This window comes from Terrapene carolina, unplaced genomic scaffold (assembly GCF_002925995.2).
Source record: "Terrapene carolina triunguis isolate 2854851 unplaced genomic scaffold, T_m_triunguis-2.0 Scaffold192, whole genome shotgun sequence".
Lineage (NCBI taxonomy): Eukaryota > Metazoa > Chordata > Testudines > Emydidae > Terrapene > Terrapene triunguis.
The window spans coordinates 12,217,182-12,236,337 of NW_020664543.1; the positions used below are offsets into that span (position 1 = coordinate 12,217,182).

The 19,156-nt window shown below is 39.1% G+C and overlaps 1 protein-coding gene across 4 annotated transcripts in view; it reads left to right on the forward strand.

Annotated features, from left to right (window-relative positions):
• Positions 1–19,156, forward strand: part of MBTD1 (mbt domain containing 1) — a 55,904-nt gene that overhangs the window by 16,433 nt on the left and 20,315 nt on the right. For all 4 annotated transcript variants that reach the window (XM_026654406.1, XM_026654407.1, XM_026654404.1 and 1 more), the window contains exons 6-15: positions 4,777–4,894; positions 6,811–6,945; positions 7,459–7,547; positions 8,798–9,032; positions 10,554–10,609; positions 10,930–11,034; positions 11,934–12,081; positions 14,962–15,044; positions 15,550–15,784; positions 17,248–17,325. In XM_026654406.1, coding sequence (XP_026510191.1) covers positions 4,777–4,894; positions 6,811–6,945; positions 7,459–7,547; positions 8,798–9,032; positions 10,554–10,609; positions 10,930–11,034; positions 11,934–12,081; positions 14,962–15,044; positions 15,550–15,784; positions 17,248–17,325 — 1,282 coding nt within the window. The remainder of the gene's footprint in view (positions 1–4,776; positions 4,895–6,810; positions 6,946–7,458; positions 7,548–8,797; positions 9,033–10,553; positions 10,610–10,929; positions 11,035–11,933; positions 12,082–14,961; positions 15,045–15,549; positions 15,785–17,247; positions 17,326–19,156) is intronic.

Sequence of the window (19,156 nt, forward strand, 5' to 3'; positions counted from 1 at the left end):
AATAAGAATTTGTAACAAAAAACATAAAACTTTTGTTTTTGTCTATCTGAAAAGTTATGGAGCACTGTTTTCTTTGTATTTCATCTTTTATAGTAGGACTTCTGTATAAGTATGTATCTTAATACTTGTTTAGGTTTGTTAACCCAAAAAATAAGAGCTTACATTTTCTTTTAGAATTAACAAGTGCTTAGTATCAGAGGGGTAGCCGTGTTAGCCTGGATCTGTAAAAAGCAACAGAGGACTCTCAAGTGCTTAGTGTTGCCCAAGACATAAGAGGCCTGATTCTTAGAGGTTTGAAACACCTGCCACTCTACTTAATGTGAGTTGAAATCTGAAAATCAGGCCTCTTTTATTTAGGTGACTGACTTTAGGCAATCAAGTTTGAACATTTTGACCTTTAGGTTCTAGTAGTCTCCTATGCCTGAAGTACATTAACACAGCTCCATAACCCTAATCTGCTGGTGTTTACTTACCACTTATGTGTTATGGATATGAATGCACATTCCACATCCACAAGACCAAACTAAATACATCTAGGGCCTAATCCCGTTCCAGTTAAGGTCAATAGGACTAACCACATGAGTAAAGAGTACTCAGTAGAGTAAGATTTTGCGGTATCTGTCCTTAAATTTGCTATTGGGTGAAAATATCTGGCTACATGGGCTCTAGCTGGTTGGGTGGGGCAGGGTTAAACAACAGATAAGCAGTTATTAGATCCCATTTGTCTTGATAATTTTGAATGGAAATGCTTTTGTCTAATGATTCAATAGTTTTCAGCAGTTCGTTTGCCTTTCTCAGTGCTCAATATTGAATGCCTAATGTAAGAGTCTATTTCCCTTCAGTGCTGTTTGCTTTAATGGAAGCTCTACCTGCACATGGAGAGGAAACTGTAATCTTTAGTGTATTTTGATGATGCTTGAAATTCTACTGTGTATTTCTGTATTGCTTTATAGCCAAGCTTTTCCGTGTTTCACTTATCTGCCTCAGACACATTGTATTATGCCCATTTTACAGGTGGATAAACTTAGATGTAAAGTTGTGAAAAGTAATGTATTTAATGTGATACAGTGAGTTGGTGGCAGAGCCATGAATAGAATTTGTGCATCTGGACTCTTTTTTTCCTCTAGTCACTGAATCACAATCTCTCACATTTCTGCTTTGTATTTGGTAGTCTGCAAAATCCAGTCCGATATTTAAATCCATCGGACCTCTACAGCAATAGTAATTTAGTATAATCCATCATCACTAGATAGGCTTGGTATTTCTTTTCCCATTTGTGATTTTTGTAACTAACCTAAATTCTTGTTTCATTTTCCTTGATTTCTAAAAAGAGCTTACTTTTCTCCAATAGTCATTAAAAAATAGGGAGAGTACCTCAACTGTTCCTAGTGAGCAGAGCAAGGATAACGTTGAGTCTCTAGTCAATACTTGCTATTAGGCAACTTTAATGTACAAGATCAATATTCATGTTTTTTCCAGCCTGTTGCCAATCTAAAGCTCACAGGTTTATCTGGTGGTATATGTTTCAAAATCCCTTTCAGATGAATATTATTTTAGAATGAAATATTTTCATTTTCCCATTAAAAAGAAGTCCAATTGTTAGTTCTCTGATTAAAAAGTGGCATTCTCAGTTTGTACACTAGGTGGCACTGCTGTACTTCTAATCTTCCTTTCCCATCCTTTCTCTTGTTACCTTCTGTGTAGATACTATCTACACACATGGTATCAGGATACTGTCCTCATATATTTCAGGAATCCGCAGCATCTCTTTGCATTTAACCCTCTGAGTCCAAGTTTCATATCAGAATCCTAGAAGGGCAACCCTGAAGGCATCCTGGGCCTAGAGAAATCAGGTGTTCCCCAAAAGGTTTCTGTACCAATAGACAGCCAAGCTGAGATGCTTATCATGTAGGGAGTCACAAGGTCAGCCTTTTCATCTTAGGAAACCCTAGAGGTTTGAATTTGGATGGTGTCCAACAGGACCTTCCTGATTGCAACTTACCTTGCAGGGAAGGCGACTGTCACTCTCAGATTAACCCTCACGAGTGGTCCCTGGATCAGGAAGTGGTGAACCAGATCTTCCTTGATTGAGGAGGAACCTGAGGTGGATCTATTCGTCATGAGTCTGAAAGGTAAATTTGTTCTTAGCTGTAAATTTATGGTTCTGCTAGTTCATACTATGCCAATCCAGACTTCAGAGTTACCCCCCATCCAGTAAGCAGATGAATAAGATTTAGAACTTACATAGTGCTTTAAGTTTCTTTTCAAAGCACTGTACAAACATTGATTAGTCAGATGAAGAGAGAGAAGACATGAAGGAAGATGGCTATCTTAGCCCTGCGTTACCTAATCTTCCTCCCTTAAGAACATTCATTAGGTGAGGAAAAAAAAGATATACAGTATATTAGATATATTGTATGCCATCATTGAATACAATAATAATACCTAGCTCTTATAAAGTGATCATTACCCAGGATGGCTCTCTTCTAAAGGGTGAGCCATATGGATTGGTGTAGGAGAAACTAGCAGAACCACTGTTTTCACAGACAAGGACAAATTTAACTTTCTGCTATTTACCCCTATACCAATCCACAATCTAGAAATATAAAATCTTTGTGCCAACTCAGATATTGGTTGACCTGCGGAGAGGAGGAAAAAAAAGCCCTGACGGTTTCAGTTCTTGGGTTCTCTGGATCAACTAAAAAATGTAAACTATTAGTAAAATATAACTTATTTTTAAACAAAAGGCTGTGTACCGTATCAGATCATTTCAGATATTAACACTCTTAGCTGTTTGGACCCATCTGTAGCGTTGTATACAAGGCTACAGACAGTCCATAAATGTAAGTTTTAAAAAGCTTATTTTCCCCTTCCTTTTCTAAAAAGCCACAGGTGTAAATTTAGATCTAATAGAAGATGTGTAGTAGGACCACATTGAAAGCTAAATAGAGGAAGAGCTCCCTAAAATGTCAAAGTGAAAGAACAATATGTCAGAGCTGACTAAACAGTAGCTTGATTGGGTTATCCTCCTAGATGGAGAAATCCAACTGTAGAAAATTGCATTTGTTTATACATAAATAAACTATCTTCCTTCAAGTTATTTCTCTGTGTCAAATGGTCAAAGGGAGAGCCCTACAGTCTAGAATGGTGTAGGAGATATAGTAGAACATGAAAAGACCAGGCTTCAAGAAAAAGAAATTTGTCATATTTGTAATGGATATGCCTTCCCTTACTGGGGAAAACAGTTCATGCAGTCTGTCCTCCAATACTCTGAGTAGTAAGGGTATCCTGTGTTCCCCTGTAGTATAAATTTGACGTTCACTGTTGCTAGGTGGCCATAGCTGATCTCCAGCAGACTTCCAGATTCTAAGCATTCAGAACTAGGGCAACTCTTCTTCCCCTCTCCTTCACAGCTTGGCTTCTGAGAGGCTGGGGACTGAATACTGTGGTCTTTCCAGTGAATTGTGTTCAAGTCCTTTGTGTTTGCAAGGAGACTAGTAAAAAGGCATAGAGCCTTAAATGAAAGATGTTTGCTGCCTGATGTGGTACAAAACTAGTAACACAAAATCTGCTTAGATACTGTCTGCACTGATCAGGATCTGTTCCTCTCAGTACATCTTTTGGTGTGGATTTGGCTACTATTCTGAATTTTCAAAAATCTGAATACCTGTTTCTGGGTAGTCTCTATTTTAAAAAAGGACAGTGAGTCCATGTTAAAGAAGAAACTTAAGACAATTCTGTTTTTCATGTGATGTGATAACACTATTCTCAATAACTACATAGCTACTAGTTGCGTTATGTGATAGTTGCAAGCTGTAACTTTTTACATGGAAGATTCTAATTCTGCTGCTAATAACCTTGGCTTAGTGAACTATAAGTTCTAGTCACTGTTCAGCATCACACACTTTCACTGTTCCCACAACACCTCCTTTGACTAGTTAGTTATCGATCAAGTATCTTTTCCTCATGTCCAACCTAATGAAACTTCCCTTCACGAACTCAATGTAAAAGGACATTTGGCTTCTATCTACAATTTTCCAAAAACCCTTAAAGTACATTCAGCTTTTTGTTGTTGCTGCTGCTAACACATCAGTCTAAACTTTCAAAGCAGTGCAATTTCCATTGATATTCATGTGAATTGTGCAGCTGACTTAGACTGCATCTCTCATTGTTCTTAACTGATGAGATGATCGCTTGAAGGCCTTGCGAAAACCCATTCCTATAAAGGCATGTGAACTGCATTAACCAGTGGGAGATAAACCCCATCCCATTAAATCTGCAGAAAAGATTCAAGGAGAGTTCTGAAAAGAAATTACTGCTGTAGAGACTACAGGTCAGATTGTTATATCTGTGGCACATGTATAAATCCAAAGAAATTTTACTAAAGTCAGAGTTGCTGTGGATTTACAACAGTGTCACTGAGATCAGATCCTAGCTTTGGATTGAAACATGTTGTGGAATGATGCTGGGTTGAGAGTATGTATAACTTACTAGCGCTTGTGTTTTGCAACTATTAAATTGAGAGTCACAGAACTGCTGAAATATTCTAGCAGTAGTAATTATATAACAAAATTCCTTATAAATTGTGAGAAGAGAACCAAACTTGATTTTTCAGAGTTCTCATTCTCTAAATATGTGTTTGTGTGTCATTTGTATTGAGTTTTTCCAGTTTTTGCAGGTCATTGATAAAGCTTTAATAAAACAAAAATGAATATTTCACTTTCAAATGGAATAAAGAGATGTGATTTTTCCCCTCCCCTCTAACTTAAATGACAGGCACCCATGGGGACATGCTGGGGTGATATCTCGGAAGGAGTGCGAGTGGAAGTTCCGAACACAGACTGCAGCCTACCTACCAAAGTCTTCTGGATAGCTGGAATTGTGAAATTAGCAGGTTAACTTTTTTTTCGGATCATATGTATTAAAATGATTGCAATGATAATTGTATTGGGGAAGTCTCAATTCAGGGAACTGAGCAATTTCTTTTAAAAGCAAGAAGGATTTGTAGAGATAAATATAGGCTTTAAGAAGCTATCCTAGTAGTATCTGGAAAGTAATTCAGTGTTCTCTCTGAGTACTATAATCTGTAGTTGTGTTTGGGGGGAAAGGGTTGTTTTAAAAGAGAAAAAGATTTAGCTGAAAATGTATTCATGCATATGAAGTAATAACTAATACAAAGCCTGCTACTCCTCCAGTTGAAGTCAATGAGAGCAGTAGTGGGCTGCCACTCAGAGCTATAAGACTAAGATAAATGTTGTAAGATGTTGCAACTGTCTCCTTTGATGTGCTGTGGGCCTTCAACTCCAGTTTGCTTCAGTGAGAGTTGAAGGTACTTATTACTTCATTGCACTGAATCCTAAATTACCGTATATACTCAATCAAAAGCTGATTCATTTATTAGCTGACACTTCCCCCCCCCCCCCCCCCGCCCAGATGGCTAAGTAAAAATGGAAAATTTTTATGAACCATTCATAAGCTGACCCTATAATTCAGGGGTCTGAAACTTTGGCTCCCGGCCCATCAGGATAAGCCGCTGGCAGGCTGAGACGGTTTGTTTACCTCGAGTGTCCACAGGCACGGAGGTAAACCTAAGTAAACAAAATGTCCCAGCCCACCAGCGACTTACCCTGATGGCCCAGGACAGCAACTGGTGGGGAAATTTTGGGGAGGGGGGAGAAGCTGAGGGTCGGGGAGTAACCCCTGTGACCACCCCCCACATGACCCCACCCCTAATCTGGGACCTCCCCACATGATTCCTCCCTGCCCCACCCCTAGCCTGGGACCCCCACACTCTCCTCTTCCCTTCCCTTCCCACCTTACCTGGGGTGGGCCAGTGGAAAATGTCTCTGGCCTGGCCGGAGCTGCTCCAGCAGGCTGGGCAGTGCAGCCGCAGCCTGCCAGCCCTGGAGCTGCAGCTGCTTCAGAGGCTGGGGGGAGAGCAGCATGGCCAGAAGAGGAGAAACTCTGGCCCCGCCTCTTCCCTTCTGGGTCTGCTGGCTGTGCTGCCCCCTCTGTTGGGGTGGGGGGGAGAGGGCTTTGTCCCACCTCTCCCCCTCTCTATACTCGTTCATAAGCCGACCCCCTTTTCTGATGCTTTACTAAAAAATTCAGCTTATGAACGAGTATATATGGTAATCATTTAGCAAATGTCTACATAAAAGCTTCCACTCTCAACAGTTTCTTTGAAGATGCTTTTCACCACACACAGATTATGTATGAATCTTTATCCTTGCAGAGGTAATAAGGGAGAGAAACTCCCACCTGCAGAGCTTCCAAACTTCTCAGTTTTTCTCCTGCTCAGGTGTTAAACTCTGCTGGTTGGGCCTGTTTTGCGTTGGCCCAGTTTTCAGGGAACAGCTTCCTCACATTATGGATGATTCAGGATCAGGAAATATGAAATCAAATAGCTCCAGATCAGTGAACTCGTAAACTCCACTACTGATCTTCTTTCTTACAAAGTTAAAGGTTACATAGTTAAACACTCAAAAGTCAAGGACTGCATACATTATAATTAAACACACTTCCTCTGTATATTCAATACAACAATCTTTAATTATAAGGTCATATACTATATCTCAAATGCGATATACACATTTTCCTACTATATAAGATACACATACATAGTACCGCAGAACGTTTTTTTTATTTTTTTGCATTGATACTAAATTACCTTCAAGTCAGGCAAGATGCCTTCTGAATCATATAGACTAAAAAATTCAGTGAACATGCATTATGCTGGGTGGAATAGTATTAACCTTTTTATATCCTCACTCAGCTATAGCTTTTAAACATGGGATTGCTCTCTTTCAGGCTACAATGCTTTGCTGAGATATGAAGGGTTTGAAAACGATTCAAGTGTTGACTTCTGGTGCAACGTGTGTGGGTCTGACATCCACCCAGTTGGTTGGTGTGCAACTAGTGGGAAGCCTCTAGTCCCACCTAGAAGTATGTAAATATTAGCACTCCTGATTCAGTAGTAGAGATTGTAATCTTCTACATTTAACTGAATTCATTGTGATTCAGATGTCAAATTGATGTGGCTCTCATTTATGAATCGTATGTAAAGTTGTGAATAAATCTTGTTGCCTATGGGTCAATGAGGACCTGATCCTGCGGATCTTCACAGGAAATACCCCTTACTCGTGTGAATAAGGGTCATTAAGATCAGATCCTAAGTAATTAAATTCATCAGTTGCTAAAGCATACTCTGTTTTATTTAATCTATTCTTCATTAAAATCTTAGGTCAGCTTCTGCCCCAAAATATACACACATACAGTTGTGAAACTGGAGCAGAATTCAGCCTTTAAGGCTTTTGATACATTTTAATTATTCTGATATTTTCATTCAGTATTTTAACAATCATTTTATATTGTTTTACAAAGACTGTCTTTAACTTTGTATCTCTAATAGATTAACTTAATTAGTAATCATTGACTTCCCCCCTTTATTTGCAACAGCAATCCAACACAAATACACAAACTGGAAAGCTTTTCTCGTGAAGCGACTTACTGGTGCCAAAACTCTTCCTCCTGACTTTTCTCAGAAGGTAAGTTGATGTGATATAAATAATGTAATATAAACACAACCTCATTACTGTGTGAGGAATTGAACTGTTTTGCAATGGCACTTTGGCCCCTCTTGTGGAGGAAGATAGAACTGCAGCTACTCCCTTTGCCTTACCTCTTCAGTGGCTACATCAGCGGCCCATGGGCTCAGCTATGTGCTAAAGCCGTGGGCTCTCTGCCGTCCAGCGGGGCTCTGGGCTCCCAGCCACCCGGTGGGGTTGGGGTCCTGGCTGCCTCCAAACCCTGCATGGCGGAAGTCAGGGTCCCCACGCAGCAGGGTCCTGGGTCAGGGTCCCTGCCCCACTCCTGGCCCCACTCTGTGAAGGGGTCTCTGGGCAGAGGGCGATGAGCATAGGGGTTTGTGTGTGGGAGGGGTTAAGTGGAGGGCACTGGTTCTCAACCTGTGGCCCAGGTAACACTTTGGGCTGCATGTGGCCCACGATGATAAATAGGTTGAGAATCACTGTGTTAGATAGAGAACATCTGTGTCCATCTGTGATGTATAATTTTTAAATATCAGAGGGGTAGCCGTATTTAGTCTGTATCCACAAAAACAACGTGGAGTCCGGTGGCACCTTAAAGACTAACAGATTTATTTGGGCATAAGCTTTAGTGGGTAAAAACCCACTTCATCAGATGCATGGAGTGAAAATTACAGAAATAGGCATAAATATACTGACACATGAAGAGAAGGGAGTTACCTTACGTGCCAGTATATTTATGCCTGCATCTGTAATTTTCACTCGATGCATCTGAAGAAGTGGGTTTTTTACCCACAAAAGCTTATGCCCAAATAAATCTGTTAAGTCTTTAATGTGCCACCAGACTCCTCATAATTTTTAAAAAATCTTGCACTTTGTGTATGTAGGAAAATAAACAAAACTGGTTTGTCTTCATCTCACATTACAAATTAACTGTTGTTCTGCAAGGTATCATCTGATTATCAATCACTGATGACCTAGCCAACTCGCATTAAAGTCGATGGAAACACTCCATTAACTTCAGTGGGAGTTGGATCAGGGCCTTCCTTACATAATATAGCTGTACCATTCCAGGTTATTTTTTGTGAGAAGTTCACTTTATGGATCTTACCATTATTACATAATCCTGATATAGGCAGGAGAAAATGTTCATGGTGGTTTTTGCAGCAAAGAAACTGGAGACTGAATTTAGTGGAAGGTGCTTTAATAGCAGATGACAGGTGACTAAACATTTTCCCTATTATTTTAAGGTGTCAGAAAGTATGCAGTATCCTTTCAAACCTTCCATGAGAGTAGAAGTTGTTGACAAAACGCATCTCTGTCGAACACGGGTAGCAGTTGTAGACAGTGTAATTGGAGGACGATTAAGATTGGTATATGAAGAAAGTGAAGACAAAACGGATGATTTCTGGTGCCATATGTACAGCCCACTCATTCATCACATTGGTTGGTCCCGAAGTATAGGACATCGCTTCAAAAGATCTGGTAAGCAAGTTGTGTTGCAAAGATACCTTTGTCAGCAGTACAGGCTTACTTGAAAGATACTTCATGCAATGATTTGGCTAAAAGGAGCAAGCTGGCTGAAAAAGCTTCTAATTCAAGTAATTATATCTTCAAAAACGTATGCACTGGTGCTAATCGAGACTTTTTTTCAGCCACTAGGTCTCCGCTCTGTATGGCTTAGTTTAAAAACTATTATCAGTGTTTCCTTCAGGGTTTGGAAGAGCTCGGGTAAACTTCAATGAGGCACCATCCATGAAACTGTATCTAGGAATGTTTACAATATAAGCTAGAGTAAACAATGGTTTCTGTAGACAAAGCCCAATGTTCTATGTATTTAGCATGTCTTGCTGCTGGCACCCTGGAATTACACAGCACTGCCCCACCTGCTGCCACCACCTAGGTGGTACGGTTAAGTCAGCACAAGTATTGCTTGTGTTATTGATTTAATTCAGTTTATTTTGTTCTGACCTCAACCTTTGGGCATGCTTCCTATTTTTGTATGGCAACATGTAACTGCATTGCAGAAGTTGTCAGAAGAGGGACAGAAAAGTAGAGGCTGACAGATGTGTAGTGGAGTTTTGATCACCTAAAATCAAAACATTTCTATTTTTTAAATATTTTATATCATCTTCTTAATGATAAATTAACATTGTCTGTTGCTAAGACTCTCTTTGCTCCTTTGCACATAAGCCACTCCTCTGTAACATAGAACAGGAATAAAAAAGTTCCATGTTGCACCAGCTTTGGACACTAAAATATCAATATTTTTAATGATTGGAAACCTTCATTGAAATCAATATAAAAATAAAAGGGAAACAGTTAAAAGAAGTCATGCTCAGGACTGCTTCCTGGAAATGGACATAGGAGCTTTTCACAAAGCTGCTGGAATTCATTTCAGAGAAGAGGATCCAACCACTAGCTGCAAACTCCTGCAAAGATCAGGCGGCTCCTCTGCTATAGGATCCTATCCGAGCTATGGATCCCACCACACTACAAAAATGTTTCACAAAAACAAGCATTTCTAGTACAAAAATGAGGTAACAAACAGCATGACTACAATACCAGGATGTGTTAAATCAAAATTTAATTATATTAAGCCTTGAAGTCACTTATGTGTATAAGTCCTCAATTTGTCAGTTCTCTTCTCAGTAGAGTTAAAGCATGCAAACTAGTTTGACTTGTCAAACTTCTGCAAAAGCTTAGAGGTATTTCACTGACACTTTTGTGCTATAATCAAGGCTTCTGGGTATCAGTGTTTTCTGAATGCTGTCATATCTCTTGTCCTCAAAATACATAAATTGCATGATTTGAGCTCCATTCCCAAATTGTCTAGGTGGCATACTGCTGTGGCCTCTTTATACACTTTGGGCCCACATGTTTGTAAAGTTATGACTGCCTTAAATGGTACAATGTCAGGAAAAAGGTGCTTGTTTGTTTTTGGGGTGGGTATTATTAGTCTCTTCATAAATATTTACTGATTAATAATGTAACTGTCCCTTGTAGATATTACAAAGAAACAGGACGGACATTATGATGCACCCCCACATTTATTTGCAAAGGTAAGATTGCTAACGAGATCTCTAAGTTTGTTTACTCAGAGTTGGAAGAGGAATTTTTCATCACTTGAAGACAAAGCATAACTGAGAAATTATACCAAATTACTGTACAAAGGTCTGTCGCTATTTGAAATTACTCCTTCTTTTTAAAAAAAAAAAATGCTGTTAGGCATTTTGATGTAAGCAAAATTGACAGGGAGTTTGAGAGGTATTTTGGTCTTTTTGCTGCAAACTTTGTTTCATGGGTGTGGTTATATTGTCTTATAAATCAGTTGTTCTTGTCACCTCAGCTAGCTGTGTAATGCTGTTGTATGAATCTTTAGGTAAAAGAAATAGATCCAAGTGGAGAATGGTTCAAGGAGGGAATGAAATTGGAAGCTATCGATCCCTTAAACCTGTCTGCAATATGTGTTGCAACCATTAGGAAGGTAAGAGACTGAATTTATACTTTTGTAAAAGAATGGGACGTGAATCCTGTTAATCTGATTTCCAGTCTTCTGTAATCAATACTGCTGCTAAAAACACTTTTTAATAAAGGCTGATATTTTATTTAAAACAAGATTTTAAAAAAAGCAATCAATGTGTTGGTCAACAGCATGTACTCTCATCTGCTCCTTCCACATCCACCCCTTCCAATAAAAGGATAATGTGTGCAATTTGTGAATGCTTACCAATGGCTTCCATTTATGAGCTGCTTTCCTGTTACTGGAATATTAAGAATGGTTGATTGTTATAGTGGCAGATGAAAAGTATCTGTATGTGGCATTCAAGAACGTTCAAAATTCCAGCCAGAACTTTGATTGACAAACAGTATGCCTGTAAAATTAATGTGCAATGGAACCACCTGTTAATTCTCATCTGGCTATTTTGCAGACAATCTAATCCCTCACAAAAGCTTTGGATAATACATCTGTCCAAAAATATTCCTGCCAATGTTTTTGGTTTTTTAGTTTTTTTTTTTTTTTAATATATATATATATTTTTTTCCTGTGTGGAAGACCCTCACAAGCTACAAAGGAAACTAACTATACAAAGATAGAGTGAAACTGATACTACGCAAAGCGCCGTCAAATACTCAAAGGAAAAAACCTGAAAACTAAAATAGTCTCTAATCTTGCTCTTCTATTATTGTTGCCAGTTAATGATCGCAATAGCATATACAACAAAAAATATTGGAGAGAAGTGACTTTTCTTAAGTTGACAGTGTTCCTTATACATATTTGTTTCATTTCTTACTCTGCTTTGAAACATGACATACTAAATTTCTAGCCTGGCCTTCACAGAGTATAAAGGTGCTTAATGTACAATATTGTTTTTATTTCCAAAGGTGTTAGCAGATGGATATCTAATGATCGGGATTGATGGCTCAGAAGCAGCAGATGGGTCTGACTGGTTTTGTTACCATGCCACCTCCCCTTCTATTTTCCCTGTTGGTTTCTGTGAAATTAATGCGATTGAGCTAACTCCACCCAGAGGTATTTACACTATTCTGACCAACTTCAATTTTGATTATTTTTCAGTGGTATTCTGTATAATCACATTCTTTGTTTCTTAAATCATTTTACAGCATTCATTTCATTTTCAGAACCATCTTGATTTCAAACAGAAACTTCAGCACTACTTTAAAATGGTCTGAAACAGGGATGTCAAACTCAATGTATAGAAGAGCCCAAATTGAATGCTTGTTTAATTCATGGGCAAATAAAATGAGATTTGTTTTGACTACACAAAGATTTAAAGATAGAATATGGTCATTACATAACCTAAACTCTTACTGAGTAAAATTAGTTATATTCAGCATCAATTAATGCTGGGGGGGATGGAGAGGGGATGGGGGAAGAGATGCAGAGCACTTCCAGAACCATCTCGAGAATATCAATGCTAGGGAGTCCAGCAGAGGACTGGAATTATGATAGAGCAATTGTCCATATTAAAAGCATTGTAAAGTGTTGCAGATTTATTAATCAGGCATGATGAATTATTCTCTCTTGCTAAAATGCACATAAATGTATCCTTCATATCCGTATCCATCGGAGTGGGAGGGGTTCATTTTTTTTTTTTTTGAACAAGGCCTAAGGTATGATTTTTGTGAGCAAAACTGTCTGAGCACCATCATACGTGTCTGCAGATGGTTTTCTTTTGACTTCATTGCTAAACTTGATTACATTACTTTAGCAACATATCAAGGGAGAGAGAGGTAATTGCATCATAGTAGATGATAGGTGCTCACTGTTTGGTTTTTTGTAAGAATTTTGTCTCTGTCCCTATTCATTCAAAATCTCTAAATTATTGGAAGGAGACGGGGGGAGCCTATATTACTGGTTAAATGCAAGCTTCTATTGGCACTGAGTGCAGAGATTTTCTGAATATTGAGTGTACTGACAGTTGTGCCTGCAACAAAAAGAAAAACATTCCATAGCATTCCCGTTAGCTGACACGAATCTGTTGGCTTTTAGCATTTGGCGAATCCGTAGGTGAGCATATTTACCCTTGTTTACTGGAGCTGTAACATTCAGTGCAGTTACTAAAGTAAACAATCATGGGGATAATCTGACCTGCCAAAAACATATAGTCCATCCTGTGCCTTTTTAAAAAAAAAAAAATACTTTCTACCGCCTCCAAACAAATAAGATTTCGAAGTCATTTACAGAATGAAAATCTAATAATGACAAAATGTGTGTCTATACACATTCTGGTAAAACCAGACTTTTAAATGGACGATACACTACAAATGATAGATGCCTGTCTTTGAATAATCCTGAGTAAATGTTTATTATTTAATCACTGAACCTACGACAGAAGGTGAACTTCTGTTAATATCATTTAATATACTGCCGTGTTTCTTACATCAGGGCAGCTCTCCTCCTTTTCTGCTTTTGTCTGCGTTTCTTCTCTTTCTCTCTTTAGAATTCTCGATAGCAATCCTGTATCATCCATTGCTAGACTATTCTTATAAATCATATTCAGTTTTGTAAAATTTAGTTTCATGTGTATGACTAACAAACAGCAGTAAGAATGTTCTAGAACTTTAACCTTCTTAGTAGGTTACATTATTTCTGAAGCAAATGCATTATTATAATGATCAGAGCCCCCTTAATACCTGTGAGAGGTGTGTTTTAGTGGCTAAATTATGGGAATTGGAAGTCCTGAGTTCTAATCTTAGCTCTGGGATGGGCTTCCTCTGCTCCCATCTTTCCCGTAGGCCTGTTGTGAGGATTAATTAGATAATGTTTGTAAAAAATTATTGAACATGTGTGTCAGAAGATCTCTCTAATGCTAACAAAAAAAAAATTCTTATGTGCACCTCTTGCCGTGCTATCTTGATGAATCTGCAGCCAATCAGACATGTCTGTTCATAAGGGTGGTGTGAACTTGGCTTGCTGCCACCCTTTCCATATTCACCTTGTTAGCTTGAAATTTTACACTGTGAAAAAAGGGGCCTTGAAACATAGGATTCAATCTTGTACGGCGCGGAGCACTCTCGGCTCCCAGTGACATCAGTGGAAGTCGAGGACACTTGGCACCTTTCAGGATTGGGACCGGAGTTTGTTGTTTAAAGTTTAATTATATGTCTGAGGACTGTAGCCCTGTCATATTGAGCTGTGACCCAAAGTGGCAGCTTGGACTAAAACAGTGGCTTTCTCGCTCTCTCTCTTTAAATTATTCTGCACACCACTTTTAGTGAGATCCTATGGGGACTATCTTCCATCCCATCATTCCAAGCCCCCATCACCTCTTTGTTTTTCAAAATGTTTAATTCTACAGACCACCACAAAGAAATCTGCAAACTATTGTTGGTTCAAGGGCCAAAATTTGAGATTTTCTGGTCTAAGAAGCTGTCAGAATGGAAAAGTCGCCCCAAAACAGTCCTCTCTATCCCATGCAAGTTCAATAGACTAACCAAAATTAAATACATTATTGAGAAACAGTTGTCTCCTCTAGTTTATAAGGTGGAGAGAAGCCCTTCATTACTTCCATTGCTGCGTTTTCTAACCCTATGATCTCTGTTTTAAAAACACTATTTCACTGATTGTGTTTTGGCAGGTCTTCTCCAAACAAATCCAACTTTTCAAGGATAAAATTATTTTTCTCCCACAGGAAAGAGTAGATGATTTTGCAGATTTGTCTTTAGTCACATCATTATAAAAAGGCTGTTATAACATTTAAAGAGGTTTTCTTCTCTGTTTGATTTGTGTGGAAGCCAATATGGAGCAAAAACTCAAATTGAGAAAAATATTTTGATATTTGTGTCTAGCTTCTTTGTGTTTTTTAGTGACAATGTAGCACGAACAGTGTTGTTTTTAAATGAACAAAGTTTGCAGTTGATGTACGAAGGTACTATTTAAAATTCACAGGTTATGCAAAACTCCCTTTCAAATGGTTTGACTACCTCAGGGAAACTGACTCTATAGCAGCACCTGTAAAACTCTTCAATAAGGTAAGATAAATCATTGGTAAAGCCAACTGTACGGCATGTGTGCTATTTACAGTGGATTTTGTGCTGTAAATTCCTGCCTGCTTGGTCCCATGAGGTTAATCAGTCTCTTCAGCTGTCTTAAATATGTTTCTTCACTTATGTGCTAATTGTTCACAAAACCAGACAGTGATTTTTTTCAAAGTCCATGTGAGTATGCTTTGAAAAATATCTAGTAGAAATGGAAATTGGGAAATTGTTTATTAGAAATAGAAAAATTTGTGTGCATTCAGCTTGTATATTTCAGAGACTGAAAAAATCTTACTATGGAAGAAAATAGGAGCACATTAAATTACATAGATGATACCTTGGTATTCCACCATATTTACTTTCACCATCTGAATAATGCCACTTGAAATTAAACTTGACTGAAACAGCAGCCCCCATGAAGTATGTAAACTTCGTGTAGAGTAAGATGTTAGACTTGGTTTCCTGATATTTGGCTGTCTTACTTCATTCTCCTTTTCAGGAAGTTCCAAACCATGGGTTTCACATTCGAATGAAACTGGAGGCTGTAGATCTTATGGAACCGCGCCTTGTATGTGTGGCCACAGTAACCCGCATCATCCATCGTCTATTGAGGATACATTTTGATGGCTGGGAAGAAGAATATGACCAGTGGGTGGATTGCGAGTCCCCTGACCTCTATCCTGTAGGGTGGTGCCAATTAACTGGATATCAATTACAGCCTCCTGCACCACAAAGTAAGTTGCTATGCATTTGTAAATGATTCCTCTTGCATCTTTTTAAATCTAAAATTTACCAGTTGCCTTCCAGTGTTTATACATGTGTGGTCATTCTCTTAACTTTACCCTTTTGGGGTTGGGTAGCCACCTGCAACAAAAAATGGACTAGACTCTTGCTGATTCTCAGATGCACACTATTCTAATCTGTTTCACTGTATAACTGATAAAGCACTTCAGAGAATTTGCATGGCTGTGCTCTGTTTATTTTTAATCCTGGGGCTAACAGATGTTTGTTGGGCCAGAGAAGAAGCAGACTGCCTAAGCATCAGGCCTAAATAACATTAGTCATCATTTATAGCACAATCAATTTGCATGGCACTTTACATTAAGAGGCCCTGATCCTGCAAACGTGTGTTAATAACTTTATGCATTTAAATCAGTGGTACTATGCATATGCATAGTTATTCACATACACAAGTGTTTGCAATATGGGATCTTGTAGTATGCACTGATTTAATTTAAAGAACCCAGACAGCCTGCTTGTGTGTCCATACCTGGCTTTTCAGTCCCATAAACTTGTCCAGAGCTTGGAGAGTGAATATGTAAACACCAGATGCTGTCTTTAGTGTAGCTGGCAGCTTATGATTTGAATACTCTAAATGTTGGCAGGCTTTCAGGAATACAGGAAATCAGTTCTGTCAACTGACATTCGTGTTTTTTTTTCTTCTTCTTTGTTTAAACAGACATATCGGAGGAGTATAAACTAATTGTAATATAACAATATATATTACAGGTTATGGCTGATTTGGAATGTTTTACTTTAGTTTGCTCTTCAAATGATTTTCCTATTAGTCTGCCTTACCAGTGCTTATTTTTGTTTCATTCTTTGTTCTTGCCTCTTTCCATTCTTTTAATAATTTCTCTCTTTGTAGTCCGAATTTTTTGGTATCTTAATTTGTGTGTCTGTGTCCATTTTTCATATGTAAATCTTTTTCGTGTGTCTGGTTTTCTAATCTTTTTCTGTTTCTATCTTTTTTTTTTTTTCTTCCTCCCAACTTTCTTCTTGCCTTATGTGAAATCCGATTGGCAGCAAGACTCAGTTTTATGATGCATCAGCTGTACTTCTCCAGTCAGGAAAATAATTGCTATGAATAACTAGTTGCTCAAAGGAGCAGAGGTATGGCCCTGGCAGCAGATGTGTGTTGTCCCATAATGATGGATGAGATGACTATTTGTAGCCTGTTAGGTCAGGGAATATGATATGGGTAATTGTGTTCCAGGGGCTACTGGAATGGGTGCAGTTCAAGTAGAGGATTTTTCCTCTCTGAATGTGTTCTGTTTGACATAGGCTCTGTCTTCATTCATTCATTCATTCATTCATTGAGGGAAACATTTTTCTCGTGAATTTTCCTTAGCATGAAAGATTGTGCAGTATTTTCCCAAATCATTAATTGAAAATTTTAATTCTTAATATTTTTCAGCAGCAAGAGATAGCCAGTCAAGTTCGTCAAAGCAAAAGAAAAAGGCTAAGTCACAACAGTACAAAGGACACAAGAAAAGTGGGTGACAAAGTGGTGCTTATATGCCCTTTCCCAGCTGTTAGAAAGTTGTGCAATTTGTCTCAAATTATTCTGGTTGGAAATGTTGCTTGTGCATGAAATAAGTGTTATGCTTAAAGGTGCAGTATGCCATAAAAGGAGGCTTTTATTAATTGAGAAATGTTATTTTTTTTATAACTTGCAGCAAAATAACCAAATGGAAAGTAAGTGGTTTTGAAAGAAATGATACTGTTTGTAACTTCTGTGTATATTGTACACGGACAAATAAGTTAAATTATTTTTGATACTCCTAGAACCAATTTTAGGTAAGGAATTCTGCATAAGCATGAAGATATAGTAAGGTGGTCTTGAGCAAAATGCTCATATATGCATGGCTCTTCGCTTTTTAACTCTTTGTAGCAAAGCTGGAGAAATAAGAACCAGGTTGTTTTGAAGCAGAAGGTAAATGAGATGTAGAAAACCGAGGGCAATCTATCATCCTCAGTTACTTTATAAAACTAAAATTTGTCTCCTCTTGCAAAACAGTACTAATTTTTAAATTGACAAGTTTATCAATTGTTAGGATGTGGGGCAATTGTAGGAAGCTCTTAATAATAATGTTACTTACGAAGGTACTTAGTAGTATTGCTATACTTGACTACTCTTGTCAATTGAGTATTACTGTATATCCTCGATCATAAGCCAGTTCGTTTATAAGCCGACCCCTCCAAGATGGATAAGTAAAAATGGAAAATTTGTATAACCCATTCATAAGCCGACCCTATAATTCAGGGGTCAGCAAACTTTGGCTCCCGGGCCATCAGGATAAGCCGCTGGTGGGCTGAGATGATTTGTTTACCTCGAGGGTCCGCAGGCAGGAGGTAAACCTAAGTAAACAAAGTGTCCCGGCGCACCAGCTGCTTACCCTGACGGGCTGGGACAGCAACTGGTGGGGAAATTTTTTTGGAGGGGAGAAGCTAGGAGTCAGGGGAGTAACCCCTGTGACACCCCTGCCCTCCCCACACACACACGACCGTACCCCTAGCCCGGGACCCCCACACTCTCCCCATCCCATCCCTTCCCACCTTATCTGGAGAGGATGTCTCCGGCCTGGCTGGAGCTGCTCCAGCAGACCGGGCGGCGCAGCTGCAGCATGTTCCAGCGGGCTGGGCCGGGTGGCAAGGCTGCAGCGTGCTCTGGCGGGCCGGGCGGCGCGGCCACAGCCTTTGCTGGGCGGCGGGGCCGAGTGGCATGGCTGCAGCCTGCCAGCCCCGGAGCTGCAGCTGCTTTGGAGGCTGGGGGGAGAGCAGCATGGCCAGAAGTGGAGAGACTCTGGCCCCCGCCTCTTCCCTTCTGGCTCTGCTGGCTGTGCTGCCTCTCCTTGCTGCCTCTGTTGCGGGGAGGGGCTGTGTCCCACCTCTCCCTCTCTATACCCATTCATAAGCCAACAACCTTCTCTGGTGCTTCTCTTTTTTACTAAAAAAATTCGGCTTATGAACGAGTATATACAATACTTTTTAAAAAAATACTAGGGATTTAACAACTGTCCAAATTTTTTCCACATTAGTAGTGTTTCTCTGGGAGCAAATTGTTCTCTTCAAAAATTCAAACAAATCTGTTTAATTTTTAAGTTACAATGATGCACCTCCCCTTCCCCATCTAGTCCTGTTTCCATGACACTCTTTCAAACCAAAGCTATTTTCTGTCTGTAACAAAGGGAGTAGAGACAGCCAGTCACAAGAGCACTTTGTGCCTTCTCCTACCCTTTCTTGTTGGAGATCAGATCCATCTATATTTATCTTAAATTCACATTGCACCTTTTATTCCAAAGGATGCCAAGGCCTTTTTAAAA